The 23,311-nt window shown below is 40.4% G+C and overlaps 2 protein-coding genes across 3 annotated transcripts; both read left to right on the top strand.

Moving 5' to 3' along the window:
• Positions 1 to 2,356: 2,356 nt before the first annotated feature.
• LOC117454880 (cysteine-rich protein 2-like) lies at positions 2,357 to 4,188 on the top strand. Its single transcript, XM_034094153.2, has 3 exons — positions 2,357 to 2,508; positions 3,556 to 3,650; positions 3,902 to 4,188. The coding sequence occupies exons 1-3, from the start codon at positions 2,466 to 2,468 to the stop codon at positions 3,998 to 4,000; spliced, it is 237 nt and encodes a 78-aa protein (XP_033950044.1). The 5' UTR covers positions 2,357 to 2,465; the 3' UTR covers positions 4,001 to 4,188.
• Positions 4,189 to 6,358: 2,170 nt separating this feature from the next.
• Positions 6,359 to 21,242, top strand: pi4k2b (phosphatidylinositol 4-kinase type 2 beta). Of its 2 annotated transcripts, none has more exons than XM_034088431.2 (11): positions 6,359 to 6,921; positions 11,740 to 11,891; positions 12,384 to 12,464; positions 12,584 to 12,703; positions 13,102 to 13,194; positions 14,213 to 14,366; positions 15,171 to 15,241; positions 16,442 to 16,544; positions 18,111 to 18,244; positions 18,342 to 18,401; positions 20,035 to 21,242. In XM_034088431.2, the coding sequence occupies exons 1-11, from the start codon at positions 6,564 to 6,566 to the stop codon at positions 20,206 to 20,208; spliced, it is 1,500 nt and encodes a 499-aa protein (XP_033944322.1). In that variant the 5' UTR covers positions 6,359 to 6,563; the 3' UTR covers positions 20,209 to 21,242. The 2 variants fall into 2 exon arrangements, with proteins under 2 accessions (XP_033944322.1, XP_033944247.1); XM_034088356.2 differs by having other exon boundaries at positions 13,102 to 13,233.
• Positions 21,243 to 23,311: the final 2,069 nt, after the last annotated feature.

Genomic DNA, 23,311 nt, shown 5'->3' with positions numbered 1-23,311 from the left:
AGCCTTGTGAAGTTCATCACATGTGTTTGTGATGTTTAAAGCTGGGAAATATTCATTACAAAAGCACACATGTGTACATGTTTGAAGATTAAGAAGGCCGATATTTACTCAAGTGCTTGCACTTCACTTCTCAGTACACTTATTTTAGAGGTGAATATTTCTACATGTATCTGGTTGCTGTTCTCACAATTTGAATATGTAGGGTATTAAATATGCAAACAATCAATAGAATATAGTGCATAGTTATAGATTTAACTACCCAAGAGTAAATTAAGTTATAACATTGTTTACCTATTTGGCACCATTCACTATACTACCCACATATCATTCTGATCACAGATTTGTCCATATGTTCTAAGTATTTTCAGTTTCTCACTACAACGGATCCAGGAAATGTATCCCCCTTTTTGCCAAAACACAATTTGTAATCCTGGCCCGTTGTCTTGTTTCGTTTGCTGTCAAATGTGCGACCCAGGATCCCCTCAGCAAAAACAGGCCTGTTGGCTCTCCTGGCCCCAAATGGTGGACCAAGCCGCACATTGGTTTCAGGACAGCAGAGAGTCTACACATCTTTTGTTGCAGACTGAAAACTCAACTGTTTAAGCTGCACCTTTGCCAAAAATAACAGATACATATATATATACATATATATATGAATGGGCTTATAGATAGGAAATGTACCTGCAGGATTCTTGCTTCTTCATCTATAAATGCACTTATTGAAAGTCGCTTTGGATAAAAGCGTTAGCGAAATGGAATGTAATGTAAAAGGGCATTTTAAGTACCTTGTGAATACTTTTGGCTTCTTATATTAACGTTTTAGTTGATGTTTTCCTGCTTTTACATTCAAGCTTGTCACAGTAGAGCAGGGGTGTCAAACTCAAGGCCCGGGGGCCAAATCCGGCCCGCCACTTCATTTTATGTGGCCCACAAGAGCTTGCAAAGAATATAATAAGTTTATTATAATGATATTCGTACCGCTTTACAGGAGAACGTTGCCCATAAACTACATGTCCCACAATGCATCTCATTTTGTGACATACGCAATGAAGAGACTTGCAATGATTTTCCCTAGACTTCTGATTTCAGACATAGTTAATTATTAAGTTATTACCCTATCCGATAATAATCCAATGCAGAGGAAATATTGTAAAATTATACATTATTTTATATTTATTATCTATATATATTTATTTATATAGTCTTAAAGTTACCACCGGCCTTTTGAGTGCAACCATAATTCTAATGTGGCCCGCGATGAAATTCAGTTTGACACCCCTGCAGTAGAGGCACAAAATGCAAGTATGAACCTGAAAGTGAGCAATATGTCCCCGTTAAAATAACCCAAAAATATAATAAAATACACTGAAAAGGACATCTTTAACATTAAGCTGAGGACATTTTACTGCCACAACTTTCACTTACATGTCGTCTTTCCAAGTGATTTTACATGGAGGTTGCTACTTTTATCAGCAAAAAATGTGAATACTTGTTCCGCCCGTGTACAACTGTGCTGTCAGATATAATTCAGTCATTCATAAGCAAGACACAAGTGACAGTGATATGGATCGAAGCACACAGACGTTGGCCTGTCCTCCACGGTGACTCTAGTTCCCGCTCTGCTCTGAGAAGTTCATCAGAGTTCATCTTCTTTGTCCCTGCTGAGCTGAGGCCGGCTACTGTCTCCCTCCTCTGTCTCGCTCGTCTCTCCTCACCCCTGTCCCTCCCCTGCTTGACTTCCATCACCTGTCCCGAGGGGATATCTGCCTCCACACAAACACACTCACACCTCCCCCTCTGCATGTCCCTCAACCAACCGACCTCACCCTGCCTCTCCCTCTGCTCTTCGGCTTGCAGCCTCTTTATGTGATGTCACAGAGAGGAAGTACAGTGTGTGTGTGTGTGCGTGTGTGTGAGAGAATATAAAGGGGTGTGAGTCAGTGAGGGGGGGTATGCATGTGTGTGAGTATGTGACAGTGGGAGAGAGATAGAGAGACAGAAAGAAGGGAAGAAAGGGCTAAGTGTCTCTTTTCAACTCCTTGTTTTTAATAGAAAAGAGGGTGCACACAGCAGGCCGGGAGAGAAGATAGCTGGGAACCTGAGCTGCTGACAGCTGGTTTTGTCCCTCCTCTCCTCACCCTCTCTCTCTCTGTCTCTCTTCACAGTGTCATGGCTGTGCACCCAAAGCATCAGTATATACACATAGAGTGATGCTTATTAACACGGCTTAACACCTGATATCATGATTTATTTTCCACTGAAAGTAGCTTTTCAAATCACATCTTTCTCTCTCTTCCGGTGACGTCTCGCCCACCACATCCTGGTTTTGGTGCTCACGCAGACATATGTGCAGTTTAACGGTTTTCCTGTCAATTCACACACACACACACACACACACACACTCACATGCTCATGAAGCATATACGTTATCACACACAGTCGTCGTTGAATAATTACATACCATCATGGTAGGCTACTGTCCAATTTGCGGGAAGCCCGTCTACTTCGGTGAGTGTGACCTCCTTAAGTGTTTACTCAGTCTGGCATTATTTTTCTGAACATCCTTCAAGCTCGATCTCTAATTTTCTTCCAGTTACTTGATTCATCTGAAAAGGAAAATAGAAAACATATATGAATAGAAACCAGTAGGGTAAAGCAGAAGTAATAAGGTGAACATGTATTCATATTACTGGCAGTTTGACAGTGGACATTATAACCTGCCAAACACCGGTGCAACTCATGTTGCTAACGATGCACACACCTGCATGTAAGTGAGACATCGTTAATGTTATTCGTTACGCCTGTGCTTGTACTTTAAGTCAATATAGTATGTACTTTGAAAAACAAGCTTTCATATTTATTTTTAAATGTGCCACAATGGTTTTTGAGGCCTATTTGCTAATAAAGCTCTATTCTCCGAACACACAGACACACAAATGTGCGCGCACACATCCATGACAACAGGATGTGGGTCCAGCCAAACGAGCTTCAGCTGCTCTCCGGGTTTCCTCCCCAGCTTCTGTCTCTTTGAGTCACAGTCCTGTCCCCAACACTGAGATGTCACTATTGAATGCAAAATAGCACTTAAACCAAATAAATCAATTGGTTTTTTTACAGCTGGTTTTACTCTTCTCCTTATGAACCAGCTAAGTAGATATGATGTGGCCTGGCCCTCTTGTCTCTTTGTATACAACACCACATTCTTTACTATGTCTACTGTATTTTAAAATAAAAAAACAACAACAACATTATAATACTTTTTTTGATAAATGTGATGCTTTATATTACACATTTACCTCTATATCCAATAATCAATCAATACAAATAAAATAATGCAACATTTTAATAAAGTAGCAATTATGCTTTATTCATGTAAAGTAATAGGTTAAAAAATATAAAAATATGAATAAAAAAGAATAAAATAATTAAACAAAATGAATAAAATGCTTCAAAGAACATCTCATAGTATATCGTTTTTCTTATTTTTACATTGTTTGTTTGTTAATTGTGCATCCCGCCTCTCATTTATACCGTTTTCATTTTTCTCTGGTACAGGTGAGAAGAAGAGGTCCTTAGGGAGGGACTATCACCCTCTGTGTCTCAAGTGTCAAAAGTGCAACAGACAGCTCACACCAGGTCAACATGCTGAGGTATTTTGACATATATCTTCTATTTATGTAAAGGTAATAGCAGTTACAATAATTGATTACATAAATGTCCTATTTGTTTTTCAATATGACGAAAAGCCATATTGTTCACACTGCTACCTGAGGATGTTTGGTCCAAGAGGTACTGCCTTCCTGAGAGCATGACACACACAGGCACACACACACACGCACGCACGCACACGCACACACATGCACTTTCTGAATGTCTTCTCTGTGTGAATCTCTCCTGACAGGTAACAGGTGACTGGAGTCTCTATGGTGCATTGCAGCTCGTTCACACACTGAGCCGACATGGACTGAAGGAACACAGGGACAAAGAAAATGAAGAGTAGGCCTAAATAAATAAATACATATAAATGATGGACAGATATCTAACTATCCATCTACTATAATTTACACAAAATTAAAAATATTCATAAATGTGTGATGACCACTTGATGCAGTGTGTATGTGATTGTTCACTTTTATAATGTAAATTAATTTTCCGTCTGTATTAATAAATGTCAATGCCAATGTCAAACCACGTGGATGTCTAAGTCTCGAGGTGAACTTTGTAATCTGGATCCTGCATGCTCATATCTGGGCACACAGGGTGGGTGTATTCACTTGCTGACTAACACATACTCTAATCGCAGACAACACACACTAACGTAAAAAAATAAGAAGCGTGGAACTATAGGGTTCTCCCTCATCATCAGCAAGCCAGGGGGAAGGAGAAGGAAGGAGGAATGGATGAGGGTGGTAGCTGTTGGCAGGACGAAGCACATCTTATGCCAGCAGAATCTGCTGGAATGGGTGCTACAGTGAGGCAGAGACGGATCACACACACACACACACACACACACACACACACACACACACACACACACACACACACACACACACACACACACACACACACACACACACACACACACACACACACACACACACACACACACAGACAGACAGACAGACAGACAGACAGACAGACAGACAGACAGACAGACAGACAGACAGACAGACAGACAGACAGACACACACACACACACACACACACACACACACACACACACACACACACACACACACACACACACACACACACACACACACACACACACACACACACACACACACACACACACACACACACACACACACACACACACACACACAGACAGACAGACAGACAGACAGACAGACAGACAGACAGACAGACAGACAGACAGACAGACAGACAGACAGACAGACAGACAGACAGACAGACAGACACACACACACAGATATGTAGAGAGAGGAAAGTGTCATGCATCAGGCAAGTGACATTTGAGGTGTTTGTCCTTGAAGGCTACAGAAGTAAAGGGTATGAATGGGATGATGGTCAAAGGGAGAGAGGGCTGATGGGATTATTCTGACATCTAGCAGAGGGATGCCAGTGTGTCTCTCCAGCACGTCTTTGAACGTGTCTGTCCCCCTCTCATCCTCTCCTTCATCCTCCCTCCTCCCTCCTGTCTCCTTCACCCCCTCACCCCCTACCTTGATAGATCACATGACTGCTGTGATACCAGCTGGCTGACTGCTCATTTGCATGTGCATTCACTTATTAGGGAGACGGGTGGAGGTGATGTTGGGGCCCGAGTTATAGGTTGAGAGGGGCTGAGGGTTAAAGGGGGAGTGAAGTGTGCTGGGTAATTGACTGGCACTGGGAGGACTGAAGGAAAAGTAAGAGTCAAAGTGAAAGGACTAAAAGAGAGAGGCAGGTACAGCAGGGGGGAAACACTGCATACGTGTGGAAAAGCAGGGTTTGTCACTTTGCAGTATTCAAAACATGGGTCCAAACTGAAATGTGGAAATTAATAGAATTGATCAATATAGTCCCATGTGGTGGCTGAACCAAGAAAATAATGCCAATTTGTGGTTCCAACCTTAAATTCGGAGAAAATTAAGAATAATGAAAACATTATGAGGAAAAGAACAAATAAAAAAGTTTAATTTTAAATGAAGAAACAAAATAGTATGCTTCTAAGCAAAAGTCACTTTGTGTGGGACTCTCACGTTGAACCTGTCTTCATTTGTGTATCACTGTCGACATCTAGTGAACATAAGAGTTACTGCAACATTTCAAAGGAAGGAATGCTTTGAGGTGTATGAATGAACATCATATCTATGCCTAAACTTGTTCGCAAAGTGCCTCCTTGAACATGTAGTAAGACCATTGATGCAGTATAATGTAAAACAACAGAGCATCCCTTTTTAGTAATTGAAGTGTAACCCTCATAACATCTGCCCTCTCCTTAATACATTTTACACACGTTAAGATTTGGAAACATTTTTCATAAGGAAACCAAATAAACCAAAACCGAATAATTTCCAGCACATTATTGTTCATATAATTCACCATTCGTCTGCGTTAAGACAGCATTTACTAAATTCAATTACATTCTTTGTAACAAACCACTTATGCATCCTGTTCATACAAGCGTGCCAGCAGTTGAATAAAACATGTTGTCCTTTTAAACAACATTTGCTATCAAGATTTTAAAATCTAATCTTATTCTTAACACATCTCTGCATGTATAATTATTGTTCATTGCTTTGAAATTAGCTCTTAACAATTAACAGGAAACAGTATTGGCCTAACTGTTTCGGTAGTTCCGACTTCACGTTGAGCACTTGAAGGCAACGCTGTTCTTTGTGGAGCGCATGCGCAGTGTACCAACTAGGAAGCGGCGCAGACTGTTCTTGAAGGATTATGTGGACATATCATCGGTGAGCGAGAGTTGCTGTTTTTGGATATTTATTTAAGGTTTATATACTCGCGGAAAGAAGGGAGTCTCTTTAAAATGGACGGCTGACAGCTGAAAGGGAAGCCAGTGTAATTAAATGTACATTTATTGTATGTATTGAGCAACAATGATGTCAGAATGCGACCCAACAGAGACAGAGACCAACGAGTCCTTGCTGCTTGACAGCGGGGACGCAGCGGTGCCTGCTTCAGAGTGTAACTTTCACTCCCCAGACCCCCCGAAGGTGTTATTTGACAGGAATGGGATAGGCTTGGGACATGCGGCGAACCCCGGAGCCGCGGTTCGTATTACGGACTCTTGTGAGAGCTTCTTAACCGAGCTGGAGACTGACGGCTCCAGCGAAGAGGCGCTGCTGTTACCGTGCCTAGGAGGAAGCTCGTCTTCCCCGCGGAGTGTACGACAGAAGCGGAGCAGGCGGGACAGACACAGCTCGTCGTCGGATAAAGAGAACCTGGCCTCCCCAGGTAAATGTTTGGATCAACGCCTTGGGTACCTGACAGGGAGTACACACATAGACATTTAAGTTAGGTCAGGGAACACATGCTCGATGATAAGGAGAACAGGTTTTTGCCGCATATGGTTCAACGCAAAATGATACTGTGTAAGGTGCTCAGTGAATGCGACGTGGTTAAAACGTTGTGATGTCATACAAGCCTACTGGGACGTGTTAACCATTTCACTTAGAACTGGGCAATATATTGATATTATATCGTTATATGAGACTCAGATATTGTCTTACACTTTGGATATATATCCCATATGTCACGTGTCTTTTTATTTGTTTTAAAGGCTGCATTTCGGTAAAGTTATACTCTTATGAACTAACCCAACTGTTCTAGTTGTTCTTTAATTTGCTTTGCCAACGGTGTCATTCAATCCTCATATTGGATTTATTTTCTCATGTAAACTAATCATAATTTATGTAAATATTTTTCTCAAATCAATAAGTTAACCATACACTATCGTTACACTATCTATATTGAGGTATTTTATCATAACTACTGTGATATTTACATTTCTTCATATCACTGAGGCCCCTGGAGGATCTACTTGGGCCTGTTTTGTCCAGAACCAAAGTTGGTGATGGATAGGAATTAAGGTGTTAACTTGTTGACCCAGCACATTTGAGAAGTCCCGCATTTCTGAGCAAACAATATACCTCTGTGAATGTTGTTATAACTACCCATACATTACACCGAAGGCATTAGGCTTGTGCACTTTGCACGGAGTTGGAGTCTGTACCCTGTTTGTCTACCCAGTGTTTTTCCACTCAGCTGGTGTACCAGCAGCTGTTATCTTCCCTGTTGGGTGATATGAGCTGCCTGGCACTCTCACCTGGTGACCCAACACTACATAGAAGTCCAGCCACGAGTGCAGCTACAGTGTCCTCCCTGTAAACTCCCTACAATCCGACTTGTATGATAATTCTCTGTGTTAACACAAAGCCAGTTCAAGCTGGTGTTAAGCCTTTTATTATGCATATTTCTTCCTCAGAACAGAACATATTTTCTTGCCTGTGTATCGTCTGTTTTCAGCCTTAGATATTTGCAGCACTACATTTGTTTTGAACTATAAAAAGAAACAAAGCTGTTATAGCACAAAACAAAGGCTAGGTGATTCAGTCACCATGGAAGCGGCACATATTCTGACTTCACTTCTAATTGGACTCAACACCCTCCCCCTCATACCACCCACCTTTGTTTCCTGTTGTAAGACAATTTTTAGGCGTTTGTTTCTTTTTTATATGAGTCATTGCTTTCTCTCTGCTGAGATCTGTGCTCTATCGGGCCAGATATCTAGGCCAGAGTTAGACACACGGAGACTGGTGTCCCGTTTCTTCTGACCTTTTAGAATAATATTCTTCTGGTGTAATTGCAGTTTTTATTCAATGCATTAAAACCTATGATTAAAACGCACAGTCCCGAAAGAAGCTGTACTGTGTCGCAAAATGTCACTCAAAGTCCCTTTGCACATTGTGGCAGTTCAATTTGATCACACATGACTCTAAACCATGCGAGTCCATCCAGCTAAGATTTGCATTGTATCTGCCAAACAGCATTCAGCTCACCTGTTTCCACCGTCTTCTTATAACAGAACCCGTTGTCCAGGAGCACGCATAGCAACCTAACATTATCTTATTTAGTCATTCATTTCATCTTGATTGACACATTTGCATATATTGAAACTTTTAATCCTGTCAAAGTCTGAGCATAGGATTTCAATGCAAGCACTAATGAATTATGAATTCAAGCTGCACTGAAGTTGCGTGTTAAGTTCTTATATTAGCAGTGACCCTGTTCAGAGTGCATTGATGCGACATGCCACACACTGTTTGCTCTGCAGGTCTCTGGAGCTCTGAGCCAGCTGTACTCCAGCTGTGAAAAAGCTCAGCGAATCCCATTAACTGACCTCCTCTGAAGGACAGGCATTAAATATGCATAAGGCCTTTGTGCAAACACACACACACACACACACACACACACACACACACACACACACACACACACACACACACACACACACACACACACACACACACACACACACACACACACACACACACGCACTTTTGAAGTCCTGTACAGATGATGAGGAGGGGATTTGGGACAGAGGAAGTGTGCATGTGTATTCACTCCAGCTTTCTGTGGGGTGAATATAACTGGGAGAGATTCCATCCCGCCTCCCGCCTCCTGCCTCCTGCTTCCTGCCTCGTACACAATGACAATATCATCATAGACTTCCAACATCAGTACAGGCAGGCACACATCCATCATCAGCTGAATAAACACTCTGGATCCATTGTTGGAGATGAAATGACGAAGATAAAATATTGTGACAGCTAAGCTCCGTCTTACACACAGAAAGTAAATGGTGCTGTAAATCAGATGCACCCGTTGTACTTTATCACAATCTATCTCTAGGTCTGTGTTGACACCATGTTATTTCCGTGTTAAAGTCAAGAAGAGGTTGTGTCAACAGCAATCAGTTTCCCTACCAAAAACATTCTTTCACAGCCACACTTCCTGTAGCACTTACTAGTAATTAAAATGTGAACATTGTACATCCGGCTTCAGGGGGTTTGCTGCGGACTGCATAGTGGTTTTACTCACAGAAACAAGCCGTCTCATACTGGGTACAAAACCAGGAGATCTGTCCAACTGGAACACTATCATGTGAAAGAGGCCCTATTGTGCTTTTGGGGTTTCCCTTTCCTGTTGTGTATTATTATTATTATTATTATTATTATATAGGTGGTTGTTCATTGTAAATTGGACTGCTTTGCTTACTTGCGTAGCATAATTACATCACTATGTAACACTCGCGATTCTATTGGCTAGCGCTCCAACACATTGTACGTAATAGGCTAAAGGGCGAGACATCTCTAAGGCTCTCATTTCAGAGCGAAGGGTAAAAAAATATGAATTTGAACTGAAAATGAGACTTATCTCTTATGTTAACGAGTGGTTGCCAATGATGGTAAGCGAAGGCCAATAACTGGTTGCCAATTTCCCAAAATGGTTGCCAATGGCAACCTGGCAACCATTGCTGTAAATCCCTGCTCTGATTTAATTTTTGCATATCAACATCCTTCTGTTCTTCCTTCTTTTTAATATCCTACTCTCTCAGTCCCATCTTCATGTGAATTGGCTTCAAAGGCATCTTTGTTTCTCCTTATCTCTCTGTGACAAATGGCATGTTAACTGTCCCTTTGTCCTTCCTCCGACCCCCCCCCCCCCCCCTCGTCCCTGTGTCTGTCCCTTCATCTCTCCCTGCATCCCACTGTGACGTTACAGTGACTGATACAGAGCATATGGAGCCTTCTGTCAGCTGACTGTTCTCCTGTGGGAAGAAGCAGAACAGTCTTGAACGTGTCATGTCATATGATTGGACCTCCATCAAAGAAATAATTGGCACCCCACCAGAGAGCAGTCGCATGCAGAGAGCTCTATCAGATCTGCAAAGCAAAAGAAAACCCAACTTCTGACGAGTCGATCAATCAGCTCTCAGATTCTTGCTTTATATTCATGTAGCACAGAGTGTTAACATTAGAGAAACTGTGTCACCGGGTTAAGCTAACGTCAATGCTAACTTATATTTAGAACGCTGAATATGTTTGGGAGCTGTTTAAATATAGAAAGTTGCCAAAATAAGATATTACATAATACATGACACAGCGGCTGCTTATGAAACAGGAAGTGTGTCATACCTCTGGCACCACTTTTATCGTGCTATCTTTGGTTATAGATGAGAAACAGTTGATGGAAAATATTGACACATATGTTGGCTTATAAGCATATTGAAATTTGCATTATTTTATTCAAATTGTTATGGTTTTCGATTAAACCATTGCTTTATTGCAGCCCTATACAAGATGTATAGGGCTGCAATAAAGCAATGGTTTAATCGATTCGTTTTTTCGGGCAATAGAACTGGGAGGGATGAAACCCTCTTTAATGGTCACACATGCAGAGCACACAGTGACATTTGTTCTCTGCTTTGAACCCATCCTAGTACCAGGAGTCTAGTACTAGGAGCAGTGGAGAGCTATTGTACAGCATCCGGGGGGGGAAGGGGGGTGTCCGGTGCCTTGCTCAAGTGCACCACGGCAGGGCAGGAGGTGAACTGGGACCTCTCCAAGTAGCAGTCCACACTCCATATTTTAGGTCTGGTCGGGGACTTGAACCGGCGACCCTACAGCTCCCAGTCCAAGCCCCGACTGACTGAACCACTGCCTGTCAATAGCAGTGATGATCAATGTTTTCCAAAAGCTCTTGTTGTCCAGAACCTGGTAGTATGTGAAAATTAATTATTTTTCTTCTTAAAAAAATACAAAAAGTTGTGGACTAATTTAATTGTTGACAACTAATCGATTCATATTTGGAAGTAGCATTTTGTCGTGCAGAAGATCGATTATACTTCACATTAAGAGATTTAAAAAAACCTGTGTTGACTTTAAAGAGCTTTCTATATAGCAAATATAATCCTCTTTTTTCTTCTTTTACCAAAATGACCCATACATGTTTTTCTATATCATACATTGTTCATGAATACACAGATTCAAATGTTATGTCCTTTTTGGAAATGGTGTCATTTGGATATGCTATGACACAGGTCAGAGGTCACCATCAGTTAACCACGCTGAATGACCAACAATTTAACTGCATGGCATTTATCCCACCATGCATTTTGGAAGATGATTACGAATGATCATTTTGTTGGTACTTTAAGAAAAACTGTTGCGTAAATATGAATATCAATCTAATATGTTTTTCTTCTTCTAGGTTGCAGCAGTGGAGACTTCAACCATTTCCCAGAGGATCCCGAGTTTGCAGATATTATCCAAAGGGCGGAACAAGCTATCGAGAATGGAGTCTTTCCAGAGAGGATTTCCCAGGGTTCCAGTGGGAGCTACTTTGTCAAAGACCCGAAAGGGGTGAGGAGAGGACAGAGGAATCACACTGATATATGAGAAGGGGAGAAGAGGAAGGATCATGGACTAATGACAGCTTTCAAATATATTTGAATATTACTAATAATTTAAGAAAGAAATTCCCTCTCCTTTTAGATTTAGTGAACCAGTAGAAATGATAGCTTGCAATCAAAGATGCTAGCTTTTCGCAATTAGCTTACTGTGTTTCTGAGCTGCTTTGCTGACACTTGCTGAATAAGGCAACCAGCGAAGCTTGCATTGATGGCTCACGTTTGACATACATGCCGAGCATCACATGAACTAATGTAACATCCATTACAGGGAACATGTATTGATCTGAAGCTTGTTAGCATCATCCCTGTCACTTGACATGTGTTGCTTATGGCTTAAAATGTCTTGCCCTGTGGTTTCTGTAATGACCACATGTTCTGCCGTGAGCCAAATGTGGGCAACACGTTTTGTAATACTGTGTATCCTTCTTCATTTCTTCTACAGAAAGTCATTGGTGTTTTCAAACCAAAGTCGGAGGAACCTTACGGTCACCTTAACCCAAAATGGACCAAATATTTTCACAAGGTACATTGTGTCACATGGTTTATCTGGCTGTAAACAATCTAAAGGAGTTTAGTAGACATGTTACTCCACGTTTTTCTCCAAGTGTCTTTATTTGCCTCTCTCTCCTCCGCTCTCTCTAGCTGTGCTGTCCGTGTTGTTTCGGCCGAGGCTGCTTGTTGCCTAACCAGGGTTACCTCTCAGAGGCTGCTGCGTCGCTGGTTGATACGAAACTCGGCCTTGGAGTGGTGCCAAAAACCAAGGTTTGGGCTCCTTCTTAAGATTTGTGATTTGCGCCATGCCATTTTAGATTGACTGAACTGCAACAGGGTTCATGCAGAGTCTTGAAAGCAAGTTATTAACAGTTATCTTGCTTCAAATATACCCCTTGAAAAAGTGCATTTTCATTTAGTCTGGTGTCTCTTTCACACATTCAATCGTTCAACCCGAAAATATTATATTATTTGGTCAATAAAAATGCCTCACAAGCTAGAAAACCTGTGGAAATGCATTCAGAGAGAATAATCAGTTAACACTTGAATGCAACCGTAGGTAACGGTGAGAATGTTCTCTCTTCTTGGCTGTAGGAGCAACTAGACACGAGCAGTAGTCTCAAGGTCCAACTCCTCCAGCGCTAACTGAGCGTGTTCCTTTTCATCAGGTGGTGTATCTGGCCAGTGACACATTCCACTACAGCGCCATCGACAGAGCCAAATCCAGAGGGAAGAAGTACGCCTTAGAGAAAGTCCCCAAGGTGGGGCGACGCTTCCACAGAGTGGGCCTGCCCCCTAAGGTAACAGAGAGTGGTAACCCAGTAACCCAGAGTGGCTAATGTCACCACCTTCTAGCTGCTTTCTGCAAGCAATCAGTGAACAACAGAGACTGAAGTGTAGTAAACCTCTTCTGGTTTCCTTTCCATTTGTCCTGTTATTGCCACTGCTTGCCGTGTATCATGCTTGCAGTACAAGACCAAACAAATGATATCTTGCAAAAGGATATAGCTATAAGAGTGATAACTAGAATATTTATTTAGTTATTCTTATAGATTCATGTTTTTTTTTCTTGCAAGTTTACCATTTTATTCTTCGAGAGTTTCTAAGTTATAGTCCGCATTTCTTTCTTTTGAATCTGCAATGGGCTTAGTATCAAATTGTAATATTTATTATAACACATACTAACCTCTTTTTTTGTACATGTTTAAACAGTTTCCTTATTGTCCTAATGCTTTGTTTTACGCACCAGTGGCCTGCTGCCTTGTCATAATGCAGTTAAAGGGTTGTGGGCTCAGAACAGATGCAGTCCTGTCAGAGGACAGTAGAAGGATCGTGTCACACTCTCTGTTACCTCAGAAGACAGGATTATTTAGACAAATAGGCCATAGGAATCATAAATGTCATCTTCACTTGAAATTGTGTTCTTTTTCCAGAAAGTGATTGTGTATTCTTATGTCCTTTCTTTGTAGTGTGCTGAACACCAATTCTAGCATTTCTTCAGAGACCTGAATAACAACGTTGTGTAGCTTCCTGTTTTTCCTCTGAGACAGCCTTGTTGATGATCTGTAGCATTTCTCATGGTAGATGTTGACTTAAAGAATGTGTTCAGGAAGTAGATTGAGGAAGTTGGCCTCATTTTTAAGTGTCATACACTACTGGCATTTCAACTCATCACAACTATACCCTGTTAAGTCAACCTCCCAGCACATCATGAACATATACAGAAGCTGTTATGTTCTGTGTTTAATTTCTAATGTTGGGATGTGCGTTTGTTTTCAGATGGGCTCGTTCCAGCTGTTTGTGGGGGGTCACCGTGAAGCGGACTTCTGGCTGCGGCGCTTTGAAGCAGAGCCTCTGCCAGAGAACATCAGGAAGCAGCTGCACTCGCAGTTTGAGCGGCTGGTGGTGTTAGACTACGTCATCAGAAACACAGGTGTGTTGACATTTAAACACAACGTTTACTAAACTTAACCCTTTAGCTTAACTTAAAAAAAACAATGTCTTTAAAGAAAGAAAAGTCCTCTATATATTAGCTATAAGTTCTACTTTGACATAATACCACAGTTGTTATTGATGATAAAATGCTAGGGGCATATTTCTTTCACAATTTGGGATATGTGGATTTGGATTTTGATTACTTTGACAATTGTCAAAAACTACACTTTGGATCCAGTATTTTAAATTGACTGGCTGCTATAATAAATGCATGATTTTATGCTGTAATGTCCATGCAGATATATTTAGTCTTTAATGGTCTGTAATTTGGTTCACTTTACCTTCCATAATGAAAAGATAACATACATCTTTGCCACAACGCATTAAATAAACCAAATTGATAAATAGGGAAAAAGCCACAAATTGCCAAAATGTTCCTAGTGAGGCATTAGGGTAAACTCAATGTTGCATAACCAGTCCATTCCTGTTTCCTGTTTCCTGTTCCAGTCTCTTTCTATTGTCTCGTTTTGCTCATTTGAATATGTTAAGATTTATTGTTGTACTTTCTAGCCATTTGCAGTCATTCTCTTTGGGTTCTTTAACAGTACGTAATCACTTGTTGACATTTTCAGAATCCTGGAAAGTTCTCTATTGTGTTACATTGAAATTGCACTCGTCATCTAAATGTCCATTCATTTTTTTGAAGCTGTCTTATTGTTCTCTTTCACCCACCTACGTATGAAAACGTAATATTGCTCTACACTCCTTTCAAATCAAACTTTCTCTTTGTCTTTCTCCTCAGATCGAGGAAACGATAACTGGTTGATCAAGTATTTGAAGCCAGGAGAAGGAGTAAAAGGAGACGGACAAAAGGTGAGGTTAAACCAAAACATACTAAGGGTGTGTTTAGATACATTCTCACTCTGCTGCATGCATTTGAACGGCTGGAATGCTGATATATTTTCATCGTGAGACACTGGTTATATGGCGCGCTGTCACTCATTCACAGGCAGGGAACACAGGGGCCCACATAGACAAACAAAAGCTTAGATATAACAGGTCTGGAACCAACCAGAGCCCCTGTGACTGGCTACAGTAGCCACAACCAGGGCGTTTCATTAGCACCCACTGCAAGGCAAACGGCAGACTTGACTCCTCTTCAGCGTTAGACAAATAATGGCAAACTAATTGTTGACGGATCCCATTAAGAATTGTATTGAGTGTACTTTGAAAAAACACCCGTAACAGCAAGTTCACTGTGGCGCAGTGTGCATCAAGAAGTGATTTTCAATAATAACAGTACATCAAACAGACATGTATTGGGTCTTGAATGAATGAATAATCTTTATTTACATGCTGTTTTTACAGCACAGCCATCACTAAGACCATCTGAAAGAAACCCTTAATCAGGAAATGGTGTAAAGATTTTTAAAAGATTTGGGTACGGAGGAAAAGAGAGAGGGTTTTATTTTCTGACACTGCGTGAGTTCCCCGACGCACCAGGGACACGTATGTATACAAGACATCACAAAGTGCATTTTGCATGATGGGTCCCCTTTAAATCTTTGTATTTCTGTCAAAAAAATTATGCATTTATGTTTCTAGTAAAATAATACATTTGTAGTAGTACAATCATTGTGGTATGTACTGATACACCTTATTGAAGGTGTCAATGAATAAATAATTAATATATCCAATGGCCAGGACCAGTGAGCGCTCTGCCTTTTGACTCCGTTACATAAGTTCTGATCAGTTTGGATTTGGTATGATTTCAAATTTTAAAAGCTATTTATAGACTTTGTGGGCTTAAACCAACAGCTTTTTTTTGGCTAAAATGTGTCTCACAACCCTTGGCTGGCTCCTCCTCATCCTCGTGTGGAGCCCTGCCAGAGCCCTGTCTGACTCATCATCAATCAATATGTGACATGGGTGATGAATGAGCAAAGGTTGTCATCTATCTGTGGCAATTAATCAGGCCTCTGGACTGTGATCAATGACGTGTCTGATCATGAATCATTCATCTCTCAGAGAGCTGTTGGTAACGATTTCTCTGATCCCCCCCTCTCTCTGTAGGATGCAGATTGGTCAGAGAATACTTCTGACTCGTGCATGAAGATCGCAGCGATTGACAACGGCCTGGCCTTCCCCTTTAAACACCCGGACGAGTGGAGAGCCTGTACGTTGATCTGTTTCCTCCAATCAGATCTCTTCTTTCATGTCCTGTCAACAACTGTCCTTCCTGATAACGGTGGAAACAGCAGTTATTGACTTCCATGATGAATTCATTACTTTTGTCATTAAATCTATAGGATGACAAATCCATCACAACTACAGGGCACCGCATCTGAACATATGTATTTAAATTATAATGATGCATAACCATTTCATAATAATAGTGTTAGAATTAATGATTTTAATTTTGAAATATAATTTGTTTGTTATAGGAAAATAACGAGTCAGAGGAAAGGTTTTTGGGGAATATTGGGAAATACACTTATGCTTAAGCTAGCAGACAATTAGCTTAGCTTGGCATTACAACTGGAAACAGGAAAAAACATCTTAATAATTTAGCTTGGAGCTAATTGTAGGTGGATTTAGTTTGTTCCTTTTAGTTGACTGTTGGTCACGACACAACATCATAAAACAAAGACAATGTAAACCCTACAAATATGGACATTTGTGATTAGGGAAGGGTTTAACCAGTGAAACCCCACGCAGCAACGCAACATCTTGCAAGAAACAGCGTCTTGAGGGCTTCTTAACATTTAATAAACTATGAATGTGTCATACTCACTTAACGGGAAGAAACTCAGCTTTCAGACAATATTAACCATGTTTAGCTAATCGAGACAAAAGGGTAATAACAAAGGCTCTGAATTAGCCCTGAGCGAAAAAATGCTAACGCAATTAGCACAGAACTCAAGGTAAAATACCCTTATTACTTATCAAATCTGCACAAACAAGATATCGATTAGCAGGCTGAGATTCCACAGATTCCAGATATATAAGTATCATCACTGAGCGATCAGAACTCGCGACAGGGGAAGCAAACATAGACATCACACCACGTAGCATTACGGAGCAAACACAGGAGTAATTCTTACCTATGCTGTTGTTCTGATCAAAAGTTGTGTTCAATGGCATTAAAACGATAAAAACGCTGCTGAAGGTTAATCCATAGGTTAATCCAATGTGTCTGTCACTTTGAAATTATTACTGATAATCCATCTTCATATTTATCTCTACGGAGATTTCATATTAGTTGCTATGATAGCTACGAGAGTGTATGACAGCTTCCGGTTTTGGGCATTCTGGCTACGCATCACTCATTCACCAATGGGCAATGTTTAGATGGATTTTAGGAACTTCCGCTCGATTCTATTGGCTCTAACGGTTCAAAAGAGGTGTCAATCATCAAAATCAACCAAGGGGGGCCATAGCCTACTGTAGATATGGAAAATCCACCCAAATGACCCCAGAAGTGTTTTTTTTTCTAAATCTCTCTAAAAAGGTCAAATGTCACTTGTTTTGCATCAATCTTGATACAGGGTACTTATTATATGTTATAGTTTGGATTCCTAAAGCTTTTAGTCTACCACCATCATTCAAGGGTGGTTTTCACTACAAGTAATGTTTTTATTTTGGACGGACACTAAAATGTACATGTTTTTACTGTGTTCAATCAGAATTTACTTTAAAATAAAGAGTTCACTACTAAATCTACTGTTCCTCACCCAATCAGACCCCTTCCACTGGGCATGGCTCCCCCAGGCTAAGGTGGCCTTCTCCCAGGAGACCCGAGACCTGGTGCTGTCCCGCCTCTCTGACATGAACTTTGTCCAGGACCTCTGTGAGGACCTCTATGAGATGTTCAAGGTACAGACCACCTCACCTCTTTTCCTCCCTCTAACAGCTGTATACAAACAGCTGTCACAAGACTCCCGCTAACATGTGTCATCGTTGTTCCCTTCAGACGGATAAAGGCTTCGATAAAACCATGTTTGAGAGACAGATGTCTGTAATGAGGGGACAGGTGAGTTTCTTTTTTTTAAAGTGGGATTTGACTGTTTTCAAAAGCTTCTCTGCCTTCGTGTCCTGTATTTTGTTATATCCTTCCTATTGTCCTTTCTCTCTTCTGTGCCCTACTTTCAGTCACTTTGGTTGTTTTTTAATGACTTCATTCCTAACCGCCTTGACCTAATTTCTCACCATCCACTCCTGTCTAGTTCCATGCCTATCGTTGTGACAACTAAGCGTGTCATAGAAGTATCATAACATTGCTCAAGGCTCTTTTTTGATATTGTTCTTTCAGTGTACTTGTCATTTTCTGGTTACAATACATAATACATGTTTTATATTCCATTAGAGCTGACACGAGTTTGGTTTGAGAGGAAAAAAAGAAATAATTTATGATTAATTGTCATGTTTTGATCAGGGGAGCAAAGTCAGGGTAGTTTTTGATTTTTTTTTTAAGTGTGGTTGTATGAGGTACTTATCCATAGTCAGTGCATTACTACAGTAGTTTGCAGTCAGCCCTCCCCAGTTTAAAGAAACAGGCTTTCCTGGTGTGGACAGGTGCAGCATCAAAACACATTTCAGCCACCTAAAGTGTATGTGTATGCTCCTTTAGGAGTATCTTCACCATTTTACGTTGCTGTCAGACAGCCATTACAGAGAGCTGAAGCTGTCGATGTTGCCTGAAGAACACGAGAGTAGCTTTGGGTTATGGAGCAGAGGTGGGAAGTAACTGTCATACATTTTCTCAAGTTACTTTACTGGAGTATTTCCATGTTATGCTATTTCGTACTTCTACTCCACAACAATTCAGAGGTAAATCCTGTGCTTTCACTCCACTACATTTATGTTGTGCCCTTAGTTACTTTACAGATTTGCATGAATGATGTGAAATATAATCAACACTTAAATCAGACTTTAGTTCCACCTGGAGTCAATCCACAAGCTACCCTGCAGTATACAAAGTCATTACAGCTAGCTGCACCTTTACCAGCTTCAGATCTGAGTACTTCTCCCGCCTCTGGTCATGGAGCAAATGCTGTGCTTTTGAAAGGGGTAGTTCTGAATCACAAAGGTCACACAACAACACAAACAAGCTTATCATTGCAGCGGTAAGAAGCCAGTCTCTTGTTCTGCAAGGTAGAATGACTGTTTTTGTCAATGGAGTATTTTAGGACTTCATTCCCTGTTGGAAAGGTCTCTCGGAGCAGAATAAAGTTGTGAAAATATAGCACTCAATCAATCAATTGAATACTTTAGGTGGCCCTTTTCCAAACCATAGTGGTCTGTAGATCATTGTCTGTAGATCAAGTTGCAAGGCTTTATTGTCATGTGCACATTAAGTCACAGGCTCCTCCAACAGTGCAACATGAATATATATAGGATAGAACAAATAAAATAGTGCAAGAGATTGTTTTGAAAAGCACACAACGAAATGTAAACAAACACCGAAATATAACGAAAAAACTGCAGATATGGAGAAGAGCCAAAGACATGATTACATGATGCTTCATATAACGGTGTTTATGGATCAGTACCTCATCAAGCCCTCTCAATTATCCCTTTAACTTCACATACTCTCAAAATCAAGCAATGCAACAATGAAAACCGCTTTCTGTATGTCATACATGACCACCCCTGTTTATCACCAGGTGTTGAACCTGACCCAGGCTCTGAAGGACGGGAAGAGCCCCATCCAGCTGGTGCAGATGCCGCGGGTGGTGGTGGAGCGCAGCCGCTCGGGGGGGCAGGGACGCGTGGTTACCCTCGGCAACGCCTTCACACAAACCTTCCACTGCAAGCGGCCCTTTTTCTCCTCTTGGTAGAGGGCAGCGGAGGGAAGACTTTTGCTACAGCTCTTTATTTTTCTTTCCTGAAGGGAGGAACAACAACATGGCACTCATATTTTGGGTGGTAGGAAGTAAGATGGAGAAACATTCCTCAAATTGTGAAGAGGCACACCAGTGTCTGCAAAAGACCTTGGGGCTGTTTGTTGTTACCATGGTGACTTGATAATCGGATTTTCCACAGAGGTGGGCTTTGTTTATTGTTAGCAGGCAGAAAGGAATTTATTTTGTACCCACCTAAAGAACCTACGGAAATCTTTCGCAAGGTCTCTCAGTGGGCTAATGGCCAAAGAAGTAGTACTTGACTGATTTGTGGTTCAGTATGTTTGGGGATCGAAAGTGATTTTTTAAAAAATTTGGAACAGTTTGTTCCTGGTATGGGATAAACACCCAAACTGTTTGCTTTGCCTTGTAGGATTACTTAATAAAATATAGATGCACTTGCACTGCTGGAAGTGTTTGACTTGTTCAGCAGCACTGGGTGAAAGCGCTGTTTTTACACAGTGTTAGTTTTTAAAATCTGCATCTAACGCAAACCTAGTGTCTTCAACTCTCACTACTGCCAAAATCTGTGTGTGGACGGAGTATTTAAAAGCCTCAAGAAAATGAATATCGTTGAAACTTGAATATAGACTTTGGGGAGGGAGGACTTAGTATAAAAACAACATTGCTTGAATGTAATCTGTTTACGTTTTCTATATAGATTATTGCTCCTGAACATTTCAATACGAGTGAATGCTGTCAAAAATATACTTTTTTCTTTTTCGTAACAATGAATGTATTTGTTGTTTGACATATATTTAATTGCTCCTTATAAGGCGCAGCACCTCTTTCCTGCCCTTTATGATACGTTCTATGAAGAGAAGAAACTAAACAGAGGACAATATTTCCAACATGCTCGAGGCTGTTGTGATTTCTTATGTATGCATCTAGAAATTTCTTTTCCAACTCAATGATTGTATAAGAAAAGAGGTATATTTAACAGGTGAAAAATAAAAATGTGCGAAATTTGAGTCTTGTGACGTCTTAAAACATTGTCGACCAAGGTGTGTTCAGCGAAGACAGTTTCCACTCCCACGCCAGGAGCATTGAACCTTAATGATTAACTGATGACGGGAGGATTAGCTCAAAGTGAGCTATTAATAACTCCAATGCAAACCAACCAGACCTTTATTATTACAGTTAAATCAATGACCTTGTGGACAATAATGTTACTAAAAACCTTCAACCGACACCATCAAATTGTAGCTGTGACTTAGACAGTGATGGAAGAAGTATTCAGATCATTTCCTGAAGTAAAAGTACTGATACCACGCTTAGGGGGAAAAAAGAAGGGAAATGTTTACAAGAAAAACCACTAAGAAAATGACTAATAAAATATGTACAGTATATCAGACTTTAAAGTGGAAGAACATTAAAAAAAGTCCCAGATTTAAAACCTAAAGTAGGTTTAAAGACCGATTACCTACAAAATATAAAGAAGCATAACATTTAATTAAGATACTAGTATTTAGGTCAATAAATAGAGATCATGTACACCCCAGCGCGTGCACTACACTCTGCATCAGCCAAACGACTCGCTGCACCCTCACTGCGAGGGGGACTCAAGTTCCCATCAGCAAAAACACGTGGGTTTGCTATCCTGGCTCCAAAATGGTGGAATGAGCTCCCCATTGACATCAGGACAGCAGAAAGCTTACACACCTTCCAGCGCAGACTGAAAACTCATCTCTTTCGACTCCACTTCGAGCGATAGAACTATTAACAAAGCACTTATATACTAATAAAGGGCTGGCTTATCTAAAGCCAGTTGAGTAGCACTTGAAAAGCTTGGCTCTATGAAACCTGATGTACTTATATGATTCTGTTTTCTTCAAGGTTGTGTTTTCTTCAAGGTTGTACTTATTGTAAGTCGCTTTGGATAAAAGCGTCAGCTAAATGCAATGTAATGTACTAATTTACATTCCACTGCTGGTCTTGTATGCAGTGGAACGATCCACATCCTCAAAGATCAGGTTGCAGGTTAGAACATTTTAATTTTAATGGAGGCATTGATGATCACATGTTATCACCTGAGCCCAAACACATTCATAATTTAACCGCTGTCAATTAAATGTAAATACATATATGAAACACCCACATGCTCCCTCCCCAGTATGCCGGAAGTAGTTGAAAAGTGTCACCACACACTCATATGGACTGAGGCAAAGCATTTGGAGAAGAAATAAGATATGAAAACATATATTACAATACGATTAGTGTGCTTTTCAGAAGTACAAAAAAAAGAAAGAGCACACGTGGCTTAATACTGCCACCATGTGGATAAAAAGGTGCATCTCTTAACATTTAAAATGCAATATCACTACCACTCTCAAATTGTTTAACACTTTCTCTAAAAACAATGACTAATATTACAATCATGTTAAAAGCTGTTTTCCGATGCACGCTGCATGTTTACATCAGTCATATTTTAACCAAATGGCTCATGCACTTGTATATTTGTGGGAATTTGTTTAGGCCTATTTATATTTTGATTTGTAGGCTACTGCGACATAAGCAGCAATAAATATGAGAAATGCTTGCCGCAAGGATACTAAAACAGTTCAACTGTAGTCTGCACTGAAAAAACTGAAATGTTCATTTTAATTAACTGTATTATCTCTACTAGTTTCACATAACTATTAGGTTAGTTGAAAGCAATAATATTAAGTTGAACCTAATATTTTTTTCTAAACTTGATATTATAGCTTTCAACTAACCCAGAGGTCTGCAACCTTTTTGACCAAAATAGCCATTTTGCTCCCTTTTCCCAAAACATGTTTTGTCTGGAGCCGCAAAACATATTTCATAGCTTGATAGCTTATAAAGTTGTATTTATTGTTACATCATAGACAAAAACTACAGTTTTTTGGTATTTATTATTTATTACATTATATAAAACTGTTAACCTCTAATAGGAAACAAATAACTAATTATTAAATAAAAAAATAATACTCTGGTCTACTTTAAAATAAATTAAACACAGCACTTGGAGTCCTCTGCACATTTGAAGGAACACAAATATAATTAAAATGGGCCCACT

The sequence above is a fragment of the Pseudochaenichthys georgianus genome, chromosome 1 (genome assembly GCF_902827115.2).
Source record: "Pseudochaenichthys georgianus chromosome 1, fPseGeo1.2, whole genome shotgun sequence".
In the NCBI taxonomy this organism is placed as follows: Eukaryota; Metazoa; Chordata; class Actinopteri; order Perciformes; family Channichthyidae; genus Pseudochaenichthys; species Pseudochaenichthys georgianus.
This window is presented reverse-complemented; position numbering and strand designations above follow the sequence as displayed.

Bases quoted from the DNA above. Each gene is read 5' to 3' on its own strand.
- LOC117454880 (XM_034094153.2), top strand. From the start codon at position 2,466: ATGGTAGGCTACTGTCCAATTTGCGGGAAGCCCGTCTACTTCG. The intron at 2,509-3,555 runs GTGAGTGTGACC...TCTCTGGTACAG, and splicing joins CGGGAAGCCCGTCTACTTCG to GTGAGAAGAAGAGGTCCTTA. The intron at 3,651-3,901 runs GTATTTTGACAT...CTCTCCTGACAG, and splicing joins CACCAGGTCAACATGCTGAG to GTAACAGGTGACTGGAGTCT.
- pi4k2b (XM_034088356.2), top strand. From the start codon at position 6,564: ATGATGTCAGAATGCGACCCAACAGAGACAGAGACCAACGAGTCCTTG. The intron at 12,465-12,583 runs GTACATTGTGTC...CGCTCTCTCTAG, and splicing joins GGACCAAATATTTTCACAAG to CTGTGCTGTCCGTGTTGTTT. The intron at 18,245-18,341 runs GTACAGACCACC...TGTTCCCTTCAG, and splicing joins ACCTCTATGAGATGTTCAAG to ACGGATAAAGGCTTCGATAA.